The sequence below is a fragment of the Phymastichus coffea genome, unplaced genomic scaffold (assembly GCF_024137745.1).
Source record: "Phymastichus coffea isolate CEN01 unplaced genomic scaffold, Cenicafe_Pcof_1.1 PCOF00012, whole genome shotgun sequence".
Classification (NCBI taxonomy): domain Eukaryota; kingdom Metazoa; phylum Arthropoda; class Insecta; order Hymenoptera; family Eulophidae; genus Phymastichus; species Phymastichus coffea.
This window is the reverse complement of record NW_026706823.1, coordinates 7,824,907-7,842,105: the sequence shown is the minus strand read 5'-3', so window position 1 is coordinate 7,842,105 and position 17,199 is coordinate 7,824,907. Positions and strand designations below refer to the sequence as shown.

The 17,199-nt window shown below is 34.4% G+C and overlaps 2 protein-coding genes across 3 annotated transcripts in view; both read left to right on the top strand.

Moving 5' to 3' along the window:
• The window catches only part of LOC131672648 (carcinine transporter), a 1,420,696-nt gene that overhangs the window by 211,826 nt on the left and 1,191,671 nt on the right, over positions 1-17,199 (top strand). The gene's annotated exons all lie outside the window — the stretch shown is intronic.
• Positions 12,194-13,458, top strand: LOC131672566 (uncharacterized). Its single transcript, XM_058949877.1, has 3 exons — positions 12,194-12,742; positions 12,816-13,051; positions 13,128-13,458. The coding sequence occupies exons 1-3, from the start codon at positions 12,194-12,196 to the stop codon at positions 13,456-13,458; spliced, it is 1,116 nt and encodes a 371-aa protein (XP_058805860.1).

Sequence of the window (17,199 nt, the reverse complement as noted above, 5' to 3'; positions counted from 1 at the left end):
ACAATAATACTAATACCAAAACCGGGAAAACCGCCACAAAAGGTCACGTCCTACAGACCAATTAGTCTACTGCCCATATTATCCAAAATTTGTGAAAAAATAATTATCAACAGGTTAAACAAAATTTTAGTCGAGCGAAACATAATTCCTGAATATCAATTCGGCTTCCGAAACAACCACGCCACAATCGAACAAATAAATAGAGTAACTAATAAAATAGTAAACAGTTTTGAAAACAACGAATACTGTAATGCAGTATTTCTTGACGTAGCTCAAGCTTTTGATAAAGTTTGGCATGAAGGACTACTATGCAAACTTAAAAAAATCACACCACCAAATCTCTATCTACTGTTGAAATCGTATCTAAGCGCCAGAACTTTTAAGGTTAGAGTAAATGATGAAACAACAAACTTATACTCAATTAAAGCAGGAGTCCCACAAGGAAGCGTTCTCGGTCCAATATTATACCTAATATACACACATGATCTGCCAATCAAGGAAAATATTCACATCGCCACGTATGCAGACGATACGAAAACAGCCTCCCACATTACGCAAATATACATAGACATAGCCGTAAGCTGGTTCGATAAGTGGAGGATAACAATAAATGAAACGAAGTCAATTCAAGTAACCTTTACCAAGAAAAAAGGATCTTGTCCACCAGTAAGTATTAAAAATCAACAAATCCCACAAGGAGATAAAGCAAAATATCTTGGAATGCACCTTGATCGAAGAGTAACATGGCGAGAACACATATGGACCAAACGAAAACAACTCAATCTCCAGACAAGAAAATATTACTGGCTATTACGGAGAAAATCTAAACTTTCAATTAAAAATAAGCTTCTTATATACAAGTCAATAATTAAACCAGTATGGACATACGGCATACAATTCTGGGGCACAGCTCCAAAATCAAGCATAGACATAATAGAAAGATTCCAAAACAAAATAATAAGAGCTATTACTGATGCACCATGGTTTGTCACAAATGAATATATAAGAAAAGACATAAATATAAACACAGTAAGAGAAGAAATTGAATCAGCGCGCCGAAAATACACCAACAGGATAAAGGAACACACTAACAAATTAGCAAAGAAACTAATATACACAACACCGATAGTCTCAAGATACAAGAAATATAAAACAGTGTTTGTGCAAGATTAAACAAGCGAGGTATTAAAGTGCTGGTACTGATCAATGGAGAAGTACCTTCCTGTACCTGAAGCAAACTCTTTTGTAACCAATTCTATGTAATTGAAATGTTTTGTAAAATTTACCTATTGTTAAAAGACAGATTGTAAATAAATGGGAGTAATAAAAAAAAAAAAAAAAATTTCATCTAGGGGATAGTTGGAGTAAACATTAGGTCACTCACACCTAAGATAGATCGAGTGTCACAAATCAGGTGACTCAAGGTGAGTTCAACTCTGTTGAAAAGAAGACAATTAAACAAAAGTATCAAACGTAAAGGCGAAGAAACGTATACTCATACCTGTTTAACGGAGCGGAGGTTAGCTCTACATCTTGAGAGTTTGTGCTATAATAAATTTCCTTTGTACAAGCTAATCTACCTCATTACATGGCGCCCAATTTGTGCGAATAGGATATAAATTGTTAAATTTATTGTAAAAAGGGCTGAAAGCGGTAATATTTAGTAGGTCAAAGAGATTCCAAATCGTTTTTGTTGATTAACAGGTACTAGCCCGTTTGAGTCACGGTTTGGTGGATAAAGGGGGGTCGGAAGCACCTGAGCGACGATAAGAGTAAAGAGCATGAACCAAGCGTGCAGCCCAAAAACATTAGCCAGGCCGAGCAAGCAAACAGCGGTCTCCGATCTATAGGTAGGATATTTCATCTTATAATTAGATCGTTTGCTGGGACTGCACGCGCTCATAATCTCGCGAGTTTGCGCCTTGAAAAGAAGGCAGTAACACTAATTAGTGTAATTGTTGAATATGAGGTGGATCGTTGAAATAATTATAGTGTTGAGGTTCTTTTTATTATAACAATAATAATGATATGATTATTTATTCAAAAATGTCAATGATTGAGTTGATACATACAGACCACACACATGTGTATAAGCCACGCCGAGATGCGCTCTCTTGTCTCTTACATAGCCGACTGACTATCACATACTCTGTACATGTGCGCACGCACTCACACATCCTCACATACATACTGATAGCAGCGCGCATCATCACTCATGGATATATCTATATTACATTTGTATGTGTGTACAGTATAGTTATTACGTATAATTCAACACACCTCCTTAATCCTATACTGTACAAACGTAATTTTGGTAAACAGTTATTTTTCTGATTACAAACAATTTTTCAAATTATAAAATTAAATTAACAATTTTCCTTTCTCACTAAACTTTTGGTTATTGTAGTAAAAATAGCAATCGTAATAATTAATTTCTCAAATTTAACAATGATCTTATTTTTTCAAACTAATTTCTTCCTAGAGCTTTGGTAAAAATATCGGCTAAATTATTCTCAGTGTCTACTTTAATGATGTCAATTTCTTTTTTACCATAACATTCGTTTACAAAATGATAGTGTATTTCTATATATTTGGATTTTTTTGTTAAATTACCATATTTTGCTATCAAAACTGCTCCAGTATTATCTTCATGAATCTTTATTGGTTATTCAATTTTAACTTTGAAATCATTTATCAAACTTTTTATAAACTTTAATTCGCTTACTGCCTCTGACAATGCAACATATTCAGCAGATGTTGATGATTTTGTTACGCTATTTTGCTTTTTTGTTTTCCAAAATATAATATTTCCATAAATTCTTATTGCAAATCCAGTAGTGGATTTCCTATCTAATGTATCGCCTGCCCAATCAGCGTCAACATAGCAAACTAGAATTTCGGCTTCTAAATTTCTTTTATAAGTCAATTTTAAATTTTTTGTACGGTATAAATATTTCAAAATTCTCAAAGCGTATTTAAAATGTGTTTCGTCATAACAGTTTTGAAATCGACTCAAATAGTTTACGCTATAACTTATATCAAATCTTGTACATGAACTTATGTACAGTAAAGCTCCTATCAAATTACGGTATTTTATGTTATTTGATGCTGATTGTGCGGGATCAATATTCAAATTTTGTTCCATAGGTGTATTGTGTAATTTACCATCAATTATTTTGTAGTATTTTGCTAAGGACTCAATATAATCACTCTGATCTAAAGTCATAATTTCATTTTTATAATTATAATCAATATTAATACCGAGATAAGTCTTTACTTTACCCATATCTTTCATTGCAAATCTTTCACTTAATTTCAACTTTATTTCATTTATTTTGCTTTTATTCCTTCCGCAAATTAATAAATCATCTACAAACAAAATTATATATATTTTTTCCCCATTCTTATCTTCGAAAATGTATAAACAATAATCATTATTACTTCTTTTAAAGTTCAATTTTGTAATAAACTTATCAAAACACTCATACCAAGCTCTCGGGCTCTCTCGCAATCCATATAACGCCTTTTCCAGTTTATACACTTTGTCGGTTTTGTCGTTGTATCCATCCGGTTGTTTTACATAAATTTCCGACTTTATTGTACCATTTAGAAACGCAGTTTCCACATCCATTTGCTCAATCAAATATTTGTTTTGTACACAATATGCTAACAATAATTTTAATCTTTGCAGTCTCGCAACAGGTGAGTATATATCTTCTACAATTTCTTTTTGCTGAAACCCTCTGACTACTAACCTTGCTTTTTTCAAATTATTTGTCTTATTTGTGTAAACCCACTACGTCAATTATTTTTTTATTTTTAGGTCTTTGTACTAGTTTCCATGTATTATTTTTATTTATACAGTTAATTTCTCTTTGCATTGCATCTTTCCACAGATCAGATTCACTACTACTCATTGCTTCATCATACGTTTTTGGACTATTCGCGCTTACAAAATTTACATAAATATAATATACTTCGTTATTACCGTAACCCCATCTGTCAGGTTTTTTGTTTCTCTGTTCGACTTTCTACGTGTTGGAATCTCAGACTCTTCGCAATCTAAAAGCTGTTCATTTTCACTTTTTGGACTCAAATTTTTCTTTGGACTTGGACTACTTTTTGTACTTTTAATTTTTATTGGACTTGTATTTTTTTCATCAAAAACTTTATATTCTACATCATTATCATTCATTTCACTTTCGATATCAGTCTCATTATTTCCTTGAAAATCAATCAACTTTTCATCTTTTTCTATTATATCTACATTTCTTGCAACTTTACCTCTACCATTATATAATACTCTGTATCCTACATTCTCATAACCTACTAAAATTCCACAATCCGATTTTCTATCCCATTTGTTATCTCTTTGACTTTCGTCTACTTTAAAAAATACTTTGCTTCCATATAACTTCAAATTTTCAATATTAGGCTTTTTTTCAAAGAATATTTCATAAGGACTTTTTCTCACGAAAGTATTTGCAATAGTTCTATTTTTTAAATAACTCGCTGTTAAAATCGCCTCAGGCCAATATCGAATATTTAAATTTGGGTCTGATAATAAACATCTTGCAGAGTCCATAATAGTTCTATTAAATCGTTCAGCTGTTCCATTCAGCTCGTGAACGTATGGGGGCATTTATCTAGAATTATACCTTTCTCTCTAATCAAGTTAAAAATATCTCTATTTATATATTCTTTGCCGTTGTCACATCTCAATTTTTTAATCTTTTTTCCAGTGAAATTTTCAACTTTATTTATATAATCTAGAAAACATGTGGGTACGTCACTCTTTGATCTTATGGTATAAACCACTGATAATTTACTAAAGTCATCAAGAAACGTTATAAAATATTTCGAATTATCATAACCAGTATTTTTGTGTGGACCATTTACGTCTGTATGAAACAGTTCCAATATTTCTCTAGCTCTGCTTCTATCGTTTTTAAAAGGTAAATTATGCATTTTGTTTTGTATACATGTACCACATTTCAAATAAATATTTTCTAAATTTTTCGGAATTCCGTCCACGTAATTTTCTCTACACATGGTATTTAAATAATTAAAATTTATATGTCCTAGCATTCTATGGTATCTCTCATTTTCAGTCATCGTATGTGTTCTATTTGCATTGTGATTATTATTTAAAACATAACTTTCTAATTTGTAGATTCCATTTTCTTTGTAAGCTGTTCCAACTATTTTTTCAAATTTATTGTAAATCAACGATTTTTCTCTAATTGAAACAATTTTATAGTTATCTGTAATTCTCGCATAACTTAACAAGTTTTTGTCCATTTCTTTTACAAAAAATACATTGGATACTGTGATTTCTAATTCTTTACCATCTACAATCAGGTACATCAAAACTTTTCCAATTTTTGTAACTTTTAAAGGTCTACCATCTCCTACTTTTACTACTACTGGTATTTTCAATTCTGAACTCTCGATAAAATAAGAGTCATCATTTATTATATGATCAGAACAACCACTATCAAGTATCCAATCTATTTTACAAAAATCATTCATATAAACTCTACTATTATTTTCACAAATTTTTTCTTTTTTGTTATAATCATAAACATTTTCTTTTTCGAACTCTACTTTCGCAAAAAATGATTCATTTGACCTAAAGTTATTTTCTTCATTAGATGTATACCTTGCGTTATGTTGATATTTACTGTTGTTGTTGTTGTTGTTGTTGTTGAAATAACCTCTTCCACGTCCTCTTGGACCATAGCCTCTCTCGTTGTAAACTCTACCTCTTGTATTTGTGAAGTTACCTCTGCTCGCGTTGTTCACATAACCTCTTGGCTGATATGCCTCTTCGTATTGTCGTCGTTGTTGTTGTTGTTGATTTGAATGTTGTTGTTGCTGGTAGTGACCACCTCCTGGCCATCTACCCCTCTGATTGAAGCCTCCTCGACTTCGACAATCTCTCGCGTAATGACCTCTTTTATGACATTTGTTGCACTCAACGTCACGAACTTCAGTTTTAATTACACTTGATTTTATATGATTATTAGAAATTTTATTTTTAGTTTCCATCAACACGATTTTATTTTTAAGAAATTCACAGTTTTTATCTGAGTCTTTAACACTGTCAATAGTGTCACCGAAATGACTGAGTGTATCAGGCAACGTTTTAATTAAATAGTCAAGTTTTTCAGTCTCTGTTACTGTAGCACCAGCACTTTTCAATTCGTTAAGGACGCTCCAGCGTCTACGCCGAAGTCAAATGAAATCTCAAAAATAAATTTGTGAATTTAAGTCCATGCTTATATTGAAAAATCTTATTATTAATTTTAAAGTGAGATTACTGCCTGATTTAATTATAATTTATTATGTATTAAAATAAATAGCCATCAAATTGACTTGTATTCGATTCTTTTCTCGCTGACCAATGAGGCGATACTTTAAAACAGACTTGCAGATTTGTGTATCCTAGCATACGTAACCTCAAAATCACGTGTACACACGCATGGTGTAGATCGTATACGAAAGTCGACGTGAGACGAATTACTCAGTTCTTTTCTTTTGCATTTAAAAGCAAGTGTAAAAATGAATGAAGAAGGTTTTAACAATGAAAAAAGCAGAGAATGGCGAAATGCTAGTCGTGTGGCGATTGGAAAACGCAAAGGTCAGTTCAAGAAAAAATCATCAGCATTCAAGACAGAAAAAAAAAACTATAAAGAGGTTATTAAAGGTGCGTACGTAAACAAATCATATTCATGGCAGATTGCATAACACTGTAGTATAGAAATATATTTATTTATTAAAGATGTACAGAGAAAATTGAAATAATTGTATTTGTTATGGTTTTTAGGAAGCCAATGAGAAAGATGAATTCAAATCTGAAAGTAGCATTCTTGATGGAAGAGAATTACATGAACCTAGTGTTTTAGCCAAAGAGATGTGGTGTTCAGAGTGTGACATTCCACTGTCTTTTAGATTTGCACAGAGAAAAGTGCAAAAAGGATTGGGATATATATATGATATAAAGTGTTACCAATGCTCAAAATTATGGACCGTTAAGACTGGAAAAGTTTTTACAGAAGGCAACAATAACAAATATGAATTGTTCGTTATGAATGCCAAAGCTATTCTTGGTAAATAATGTAATGTGATGTGATATATTTGCTGTTCAAATTGTTTATTCATTGTATATTACTCAATAGGTATTATAGATTGTGGCATTGGGGAAACGCAATTTAATTTATTGCTATCAGCATTGAATATTGGTACGGTGTCAGACACACTGTTGAAGCGTTATGAAAGGATTGTTGGACCAAAAATAGAAGAGCTTGCCGCAGAATCTTGCAGCAATGTATTGAAAGAGGAAATTGCTTTGGCAAAAGAAGCAAATGACATTGTCTTGGACAAGTAGGGCATTCATGTAGTTTAATGAACTATAGATGAAACTGTTTTGTTTTATGAATAGAAAGTTCAATAACTTGTCCAATGTTCTATTAAAGCATAACTATATCAATTATATAAGGTTGAACTTTCTAAGAATTAATGTACAGAATAGTGAAATTGAACCTTAAAATTTTATATTGAATTGTAAATAATTGAAAACTTGATTCATTTTCCAATTTATAGATTACTTTTGCAAGACTGATTTTTATTCATTAATTGCAATTAATTGACAATGGTCGTTATATTAATTTAAACACACTATACAATGCACAATCATTATTACTTTGATTTTTACTTATAACAAAATGCACAAATAGACTTTTATTTTTATTTAAATACATTATTGTTGGTATTTATATTTTTTTCCAATCAAGTTATGATTATTTAAACATTTCTAGTACGCTATACATACCACATGTAAAATATTAAAGTTAAACTTGTTTACTCTGTAAAATCAAACAATTATTTTTTTATAATAATTATTTACACGAATTTTAGATTATAACTTTTGTGAAAATAGATATTAACATTTATATACCGTTATTTTAAGTTATTAATATAAATATTAGTATAAAATAGTATGGATAATTCGCAAATATGAAAAATCTTAATATAACATACAATTATAATGATTAACGTGTATAATTTGTATCATGAATAAAAATCTATATAATCACTAATTTTTTTCATTCAATTTATTCTCGATCGTTTCTGTCATTTTGATTGCAGAATATTCCCAGGTAAATTTGGTTTGACATTTAGTTATGATGCTGGCTGGCAGAAAAGAGGTACCGGAAGGGCTTACAATAGTTTGTCTGGTAAAAATAATATTTTATATAGTTAATTTGATATATTTTTCTGTAGGCTATAAGCGTCATGGCAATGCAAATGGAAGGATTTTTGCAACAAATATTTGCAAATTTACGCACTCTAAAATTATATATTATTATTCTGAAAATATAATTTTAATACAGGTCATGGTGCATTAATAAGTATGTTACAATTCAAAAAAAGTTGGATCGTACGCGATTCGTACGAAAACATGCCGCGCCTGTGTATCTGGAAAGAAACATGATTGTCGGATGAATTACGATGGTTCTGCAAAAGGTATGGAGGCCGATATAGCAATTGAGGTATTTACAAAAAATAAATTACTTGAACAACACAATATATTCGGAGCTAGACTAATCATGGATAACACAGGACCACAAATGGGAACCGGAAAAAGTCCTTCGGCAAAATTGATACCCTATATGTATTTCGACGCGCTGATTCCAAATCCGAGGTCCACATAAGCCCAGCACGTCGTGTTCAAGGACATTTGAAGGTCAAACGCATTTACTACGGGAAAACATAAAATCTGACCACGGATTCGGAAAGAGCGGGAAATTTTACGTCCAAATATGTATTTTCTATTTTTTCCAACATGACCCTCCAAGGTCATCTGAGGGTCAAATGACTCACCGATAGATCAAATTCGTATTTCCCACATACATCATCACAACTAAAGACATGCGTACAAATGAGTCAGGTATCTTTAGGTTTCTCGATGCGCTGAATCCAAATCCGAGGTCCACATAACCCCAGCACGTCGTGTTCAAGGACATTTGAAGGTCAAACGCATTTACTACGGAAAAACATAAAATCTGACCACGGATTCGGAAAGAGCGGGAAATTTTACGTCCAAATATGTATTTTCTATTTTTTCCAACATGACCCTCCAAGGTCATCTGAGGGTCAAATGACTCACCGATCGATAAAATTCATGTATTCCATATACATCATTACACTACAGATTTTTAACTATAATTTGGTCACGTATCTTTAGGTATTTCGACGCGCTAAATCAAAATCTGAGGATCCTCGGTCTCAAATTCAAATATGAGTTACGGTGAGAACTTAGTTCATGGTTGTGTTAGCTCTCTTTATGGTTTTCTCGCGCGGATATTGCCAATCGATTCCAGCAATTAAAATTCACCTAGCTTGATATATAGACTTGATTTCAGATAGTGATGTCGATCAAAAAGATTTACGAATGACGCGTTCTTTTATTAGCAAACGATCTGCGGAGCGCTTTTCTTTTGTGTGGAGTAGTAGTGTCTCTTTTAAGAGACCAACAATAGTCTGACATCATGTTCACATCCCAATAGCCTTGATATCTTCTTTCGATGTCTTTGAAGTCTTGGTGGAATCTCTCTCCTTGCTCCTCGCTAAAGTCTCCTAAATTTTCAGGAAAGTAATCAAGATGAGAATGAAGAAAATGAATTTTCAAATTCATCAAGCAACCCATTATTTTGTAATTACCCAACATCTCATTTACTATATCTTCGTAATCGTCGTCTTTATTATTTCCTAAAAATTTATGCTGAACTTCTCTAAAGCTTTGCCACGCTTTGCGTTCCTTTATCGTCATTCTTCTTTCAAATTCTTCATCTCGTAATAGTTCTCTTATTTGTGGACCATCAAAGACTCCTTCGTTGATCTTTGCTTCCGAAAGTTTTGGAAATTTCTCGAAGAGATACATAAAAGCGTTGCTTTCGTCTTGTGAATTTTTCATTGCTTTAATGAACTGTTTGACCAAACCAAGCTTAATATGCAAGGGTGGGAGGATGACTTTATTTGCAGGTATAAGACTTTCGTGTAAAACATTTTTATTACCTGTGGTCAAATTTTGTCGAAGTGGCCATTCTTTTCTCACATAGTGTTGATCTCGGGCACGGCTATCCCATTCACAAATGAAACATGGATATTTCGTGAAGTCACTTTGTTGACCCAACAAAATTGTTGTTATTTTCAAATCTCCAACCAACTGCCACCCGTGAGTATCATAATGCAATTTCTGTAGCAGTAAATCGAGATTACTATATTCCTCTTTCAAGACAATGGAATGACCAATTGGTATAGGGGCGTATATGTTACCGTTATGGAGTAAAACTGCTTTCAAGCTTCTCGTAGAAGAATCAATAAACAGACGCCAATCAATAGCTTCATACTCTACGTTTCCAAATTCATTTATCAGTCCTGCAACGTCGTTGCAATAAACTAAATCGCATTCTTTCGAAAAAAATTTTCTAAATTGTTGATCACGATTTCGGTAAAATGTGATGGAAGTACCAGGAGCCAGACAATTTTTTTCTTTCAATCTAGATGCTAATAGTTCCGAAAGTTCTTTTGAAAGTCCCGTGTCTCGAACTAAATCACTCAGCTCTTCTTGATTAAACCCATTAAATGTCTGGTCTTGCTCATCATCTTCTGTATCTTCCATTTTATCAGTGCAACCTCTTCTACTTGAACCCTCTCCCATTGATTCTTCTGTTTGCATTTCTAAAATCTCAGGTTCTTCAGCATCCAAGGTGGCGAGAACAGGAAGAGTTACAGACGTAACGAATGGATAACGTAATTGGGATACATTTTTACGATTATATCCACATGTATCAGTCAAACAGAAGTAACAGTCTGTATTATGATCTGTCGGATTACGCCAAATCATTGGCGAGATGTATTGCGATATTTTCTGGTGCAGTTGTATCTTACATTTTAAACATATAGTTTTTGGAGTCCAACAGTTGTTTATTTGTTCAGTGATTAAAGGGAAAACTGATCGACATCACTATCTGAAATCAAGTCTATATATCAAGCTAGGTGAATTTTAATTGCTGGAATCGATTGGCAATATCCGCGCGAGAAAACCATAAAGAGAGCTAACACAACCATGAACTAAGTTCTCACCGTAACTCATATTTGAATTTGAGACCGAGGATCCTCAGATTTTGATTTAGCGCGTCGAAATACCTAAAGATACGTGACCAAATTATAGTTAAAAATCTGTAGTGTAATGATGTATATGGAATACATGAATTTTATCGATCGTTGAGTCATTTGACCCTCAGATGACCTTGGAGGGTCATGTTGGAAAAAATAGAAAATACATATTTGGACGTAAAATTTCCCGCTCTTTCCGAATCCGTGGTCAGATTTTATGTTTTTCCGTAGTAAATGCGTTTGACCTTCAAATGTCCTTGAACACGACGTGCTGGGGTTATGTGGACCTCGGATTTGGATTCAGCGCATCGAGAAACCTAAAGATACCTGACTCATTTGTACGCATGTCTTTAGTTGTGATGATGTATGTGGGAAATACGAATTTGATCTATCGGTGAGTCATTTGACCCTCAGATGACCTTGGAGGGTCATGTTGGAAAAAATAGAAAATACATATTTGGACGTAAAATTTCCCGCTCTTTCCGAATCCGTGGTCAGATTTTATGTTTTCCCGTAGTAAATGCGTTTGACCTTCAAATGTCCTTGAACACGACGTGCTGGGCTTATGTGGACCTCGGATTTGGAATCAGCGCGTCGAAATACATATAGGGTATCAATTTTGCCGAAGGACTTTTTCCGGTTCCCATTTGTGGTCCTGTGTAATGATTCAAGTACAATCGCCGGATTACGGCAAGCTAGTCCACATGATATTGAATTATGGTCTGATAAAAACCACTCCATCAAAGCATTTGCCAATTTTCTCTACGCATTGTCATTGTCAAAAGCTCAAGTAGATTACTTTTCGAATTCCTTGAGTGGCGTTATTGCTGCATGCAAAGGGCAACCCAATCTACTCAGAGAGAGGATGAAAGCAATTGTACCGCATGCGTTTGGCGACCATACTCTCTGTACGTTTCACCTTGAAGAAGAAAACTATGCCGTATATAAGACTATACCGAGGCAGAAACCGCTTCAGAACACGGATCTAAAGATACCATTAGAAGAAATAATGAATCGATATATCAATTCAGTAGAAAAATTAGCTCCTAATGGATCGACGCAACAAAATGAATCATTTAACCACAGAGTAGCTTTAAAATGTCCTAAATCGAAGCACTTTTCTGGTTCTCAATCTTTTTCTTTCCGTGTAGCAGCCGCAGTGAATACAAAAAACATAGGATATACATATATTAACGAAGTCTATAAGAAAGCTAACTTCAGTCCTACTAAAAGCAACGTAACTTACAGACAAATAAAAGAACAGAAAATGGCAAAGAAAAAATTATTTGAATACAGTCCAGCAGGAAAGATCAAAAGAAAGGCGTTAAAAAAATCAAGAGCATCTAAAGCTAGTAAAAATAAACAGAAAGAAGGACTCACTTATGAAAGTGATGTAGGTCTCAGTGGTATTTTAGAGCTTGCCATTGAAACTCCGTCGACAAGCGTATGCCCTACAGTATTAACTAGTTATCAATTTGACAGTTCAATAGAATGGAAAATAATGTATGTAGATACTGAAACTACCGGTTTTAGTGTGGATAAAGACCAAGTGTGTCAGGTACTGTTCTTTCAATACGTAATGTTTGCGATTATTTTTTTATCTACTAATTAAATTATATATTGTTATTAAGATTGCAGCCTATGACGGAGAATGCAATTTTAATGTTCATATAGTTCCTACAGTATCCATTAAACTAAAAGCATCAATTATAACTGGATTGACCGTTAACAATGGCAATTTATTCTGTCGAGACAATAAATTGGCTACAGTTTCCAGAGAGTCTGCTATATTACAATTTATTGAATTTTTAGAAAGTCATAAGAGCACTGAACCAAATATAATATTAGTTGGTCATAATATAATTAAGTAATCGATTTTTACCTCATTCGTTTACAATTCGTTCGTATTAAATATTATTATTCATTTAATACATTACTTGCAGATTTGATGCTTTACGCATTGAAAAATTGACTAGACAGTTTGGCTTATATGAAAGATTTACGCAGGTTGTATATGGGTACTCTGATACACTCGATGTTTTAAAGAAGAAATTACCGGAGAGAGTTCAACAAAAGCTATCTTTTTCAGAAACAAATTTAGTAAAAGATTATTTGCCACAAGAAAACATTGTAAATTTGCACGATGCCCTACAAGACATCAAAACTTTGAAAAAGTTAATCGAATATGTAGGCGTAACTGATAAAGAAATAATAAATCAGAGTAAGAGCCTAGTACAGTTACAAGAAGCCGCACAATTTAGACAACAACAATAAAAGTTGAAAATATTAATTAATCAGAATAAAAAAAAATTGAAAGTATTGAAAGATGTAGTAACAGCTAATATAATTTCTAAAATGGCGACACAAGGAATTGTTGAGAAAACGTTAGTAGATGCTTATAAAAAAGATCCTAAAGATGGAATCAAAATACTATTATCAATGTGTGTCAATAAAAAAGCAAGGGTTACTTCTAATTCTAAAATCATTAGTGCAATAAGTAATAAAATAAAGAATATCACTCTTTGAAACTCAATTTCTTGTCATTTGTTAATTATCTAAAAAGACATCAATATCAATTAATTATTCATCAATTAATTATTTGTTTCATTAAACGAAACAATAGTTAAATTTATTTATTTTTATTCATTTACAATATCTTTTATTGAAAGATGATAAGTGTTAATCAATATTCAAATTTTAAATGATTCAAAAACGGCGCGCTTTGACAGAAACATGGCATCCGTTTAGAAGACGGATATAACGTCGCTAGTGTATTTTTTCAGTAAACTTTTACAAATATCTCGAGATTTTACACGGCTACACATACTTTGTAAAGCATCAATGGAAAACTGAAAAATTTATCTATAATAAGTTTGTTTTTCGCTGCGGAACTTCTTTATTGCGGACGATAATTGATCCATTTTTAACCTATCTCGCATCGCGCTCCATATGAGCATGTGTAAACAGGCACGCATAGAGACAAACTTTAAGATGAAATATCTCAAAAATTTCCACGGCTCGGGCAGTTAATAAATACACCAACGAATTCAGTGAATGGTCGTCTAATAAACGTGTCATATCTTATTTATGGACTCTATATGCTGGAGCGTCCTTAATTAATTTCTCAAATTCAAGGAAAAATGTGCTTGAGTTTTCAAAGTCTTTTAATCTTAGTCGATCAAGTCTATTCCTCACACAAATTTGTAAACATGTTGACGGTTTTAAATACATTTGGTCGAATTTTTTTATTATTTTGTACGCGGTGTCTTCATCACCGACATATTCAAGTTGTTTGTTCGATATACTTGAGTATATGTAATTCATAGCTTTAATATTTGATTCTTTCCACTCCATTTCTTTTCCCGTAGTATCACATTTTTCTTTTATTGCTTGGTCTTTACACTTTTTCCACTCCAAAAATAAAAGGATTCGTTTTTTCCATTTACTATACTCTTGACCGTCAAAAACGGGTATCGATATTTCGTCCGGCTTTGTCATTTTACTCGGATTCGTTACACGTGCTTCTCTTATCAAAATTTATTTTCAAACTTTATCCGCGCGCATCTCGTTCAATTTTCATTTAATTTGTATAATTCTTTTTACACATTATTTTTAAAAGTTCATTTTATTCTAAATCGTTCATATTTTTATATTTTGTATTATTTACATAGTATATTTTTCTCTTCACTTTTTTTACACACCTCGTGTTTCAATTGTCTCAAAAATTCGTTTTTTTTTTTTTTTGTTTAAATTATGATTTCATTTTACTTGAATTTTTACTGTTCTCAATTTTTTCTTATTCTTTACCTGATTTTGTATTCACTTTTTTTTATACTTTTATAGTTTTTTTCACACCACGTGTATAACCTAACCTCTCACTTTTTTTCAAACCACGCTCTGCTACCATGTTGAATATGAGGTGGATCGTTGAAATAATTATAGTGTTGAGGTTCTTTTTATTATAACAATAATAATGATATGATTATTTATTCAAAAATGTCAATGATTGAGTTGATACATACAGACCACACACATGTGTATAAGCCACGCCGAGATGCGCTCTCTTGTCTCTTACATAGCCGACTGACTATCATATACTCTGTATATGTGCGCACGCACTCACACATCCTCACATATATACTGATAGCGGCGCGCGCATCATCACTCATGGATATATCTATATTACATTTGTATGTGTGTACAGTATAGTTATTACGTATAGTTCAACAGTAATACCTCGCTCATACCTTGGGTGATAGGAAGCGGTAATGGTCGAATAGGCAGATATTTTGAACCTCGACCGCATTCTACACACGTACGGAGGTAAGATGGCTCTGTTGTCAGCCCAGATCGACACGTGGGTATTAGAGCTGACCTCCGCACAGCACCAACGCTACCTGGCAGATTTAGAGCTGCTCAGGGACGGAAGCGTCATCCAGCAGGCAGCTAGTCTAGGGAGATGGTTGCTAGGTGAGTACAACGTTGCAGGTTTTGAGAATACCAGGCGTAGTAATCAGGTAGCGGGGCGCAGGAAGCGCACCCGACAAGCGCGGCTCGATACATCTACGACGAGTTGGAAAACCTTAGCGCAGAAGAATACAGAGACCATCCACTGAGATTCATTAACAGGGAGGAAATAACCTTGAAAATATGTCAAGGATATTCGCCTGCCTGGATGAAGATTCGGAGATTGAAACCAGCCATCAAGAAGAGAATGACATTATCCAGCGGGTACTCCACACCTAGAAATAAGAAGAGGGGGAGAGGAGATGAAGCAACCCGGATCTGAGGTCATAGGAATCCTGAACCCGGAAGAAGCCCTAAAGAGAATAATTTTTGAGCGAAGCCTTCCTAGAAATAGAGTACCTGAGGGAGGGAGTCGATCGTAACCATAAGCTGGTCGATCGGATCCTAGAGATCCTTCAGACTTTCCAGAGCATACAGGTGTGTGCGGAACGGGAAGTGCAGGACATGCGCCAAAGAATACAATTGCTGGAGGACGGAATGCATGAAATGGCCGATGCAGTCCGTTCATACCAGCGCGACTTGATTCAACCGTGCTCTAAACGCAATGTGGACTTTCAGGACATATTCACCTGCCACTACGATTCTGAGATCCCGGGAAACACACCGGCTCCTTCAAGACCAGGTGGCCACATACAAGTTGTGGAGAAGGGAAAAGACTCGATTAGTATAAGGATCGAGCAACCCGAAGATCCGAAGGGTTCGGGCCCCTCCAAATAAAAAGTTCCCCTGCCTAAGGAGTCCGCGAGTACCAGCAAGCCCATCATCGTACCAGCGGCTGAAGGTAAGAATCTGCTAAAAAGTACGAAAGATGAAGGAGAGAATGTGACTCGTGGATACTACCCAGACGATGAGACCAGATAATGGTTGCGGGTAGACATAAGTGACTTAAACATTAGAGCACTCCATGATACCGGCGCCTCATCTACACTAATAGGTCTGTAACGGGGGCAGCGCCTTATTCGGCACTGACGTCACTAATTTATTAAGGGGAGAGTAAGAGAGGCACTTTCGCTCTTTAACAATCGGGGAACGAGAGGATAGGTCGAACGAATAAATGATTTTCTTTACTTGGAACATACAACTTAAATCTATTCAGACAAACAAATACAAAATCAGTTACAATAACGTTTACACCACGCGCACATATACAGAACAACTTGAACTAACGCGGGAGGACGAATGGCCCGGCGACTAAATCGCCTTGGCCATTTACCTCCTTACAAAGGAAAGAATACGTTGAAACCTCTCTACCGCATTACGATGAGCGTAGCCGGCAAGTGATCGCCTGGCTACGTATCGTTCCTACGCGACCGCGCATCACCATGAGAGAGAGAAATACCGGGAGAGAGAGATAACCTGACCTTTGTCCTTGGCGATGAGCCGACAACGGGGAGTTGACCTGGCCGCTGGCTGGACGTCTTCCTCGGCGTAGCCCATGGTGAACCCACTGGAAGTCATGCAGTGCATGGCGGCGAGGGCGACACTGAA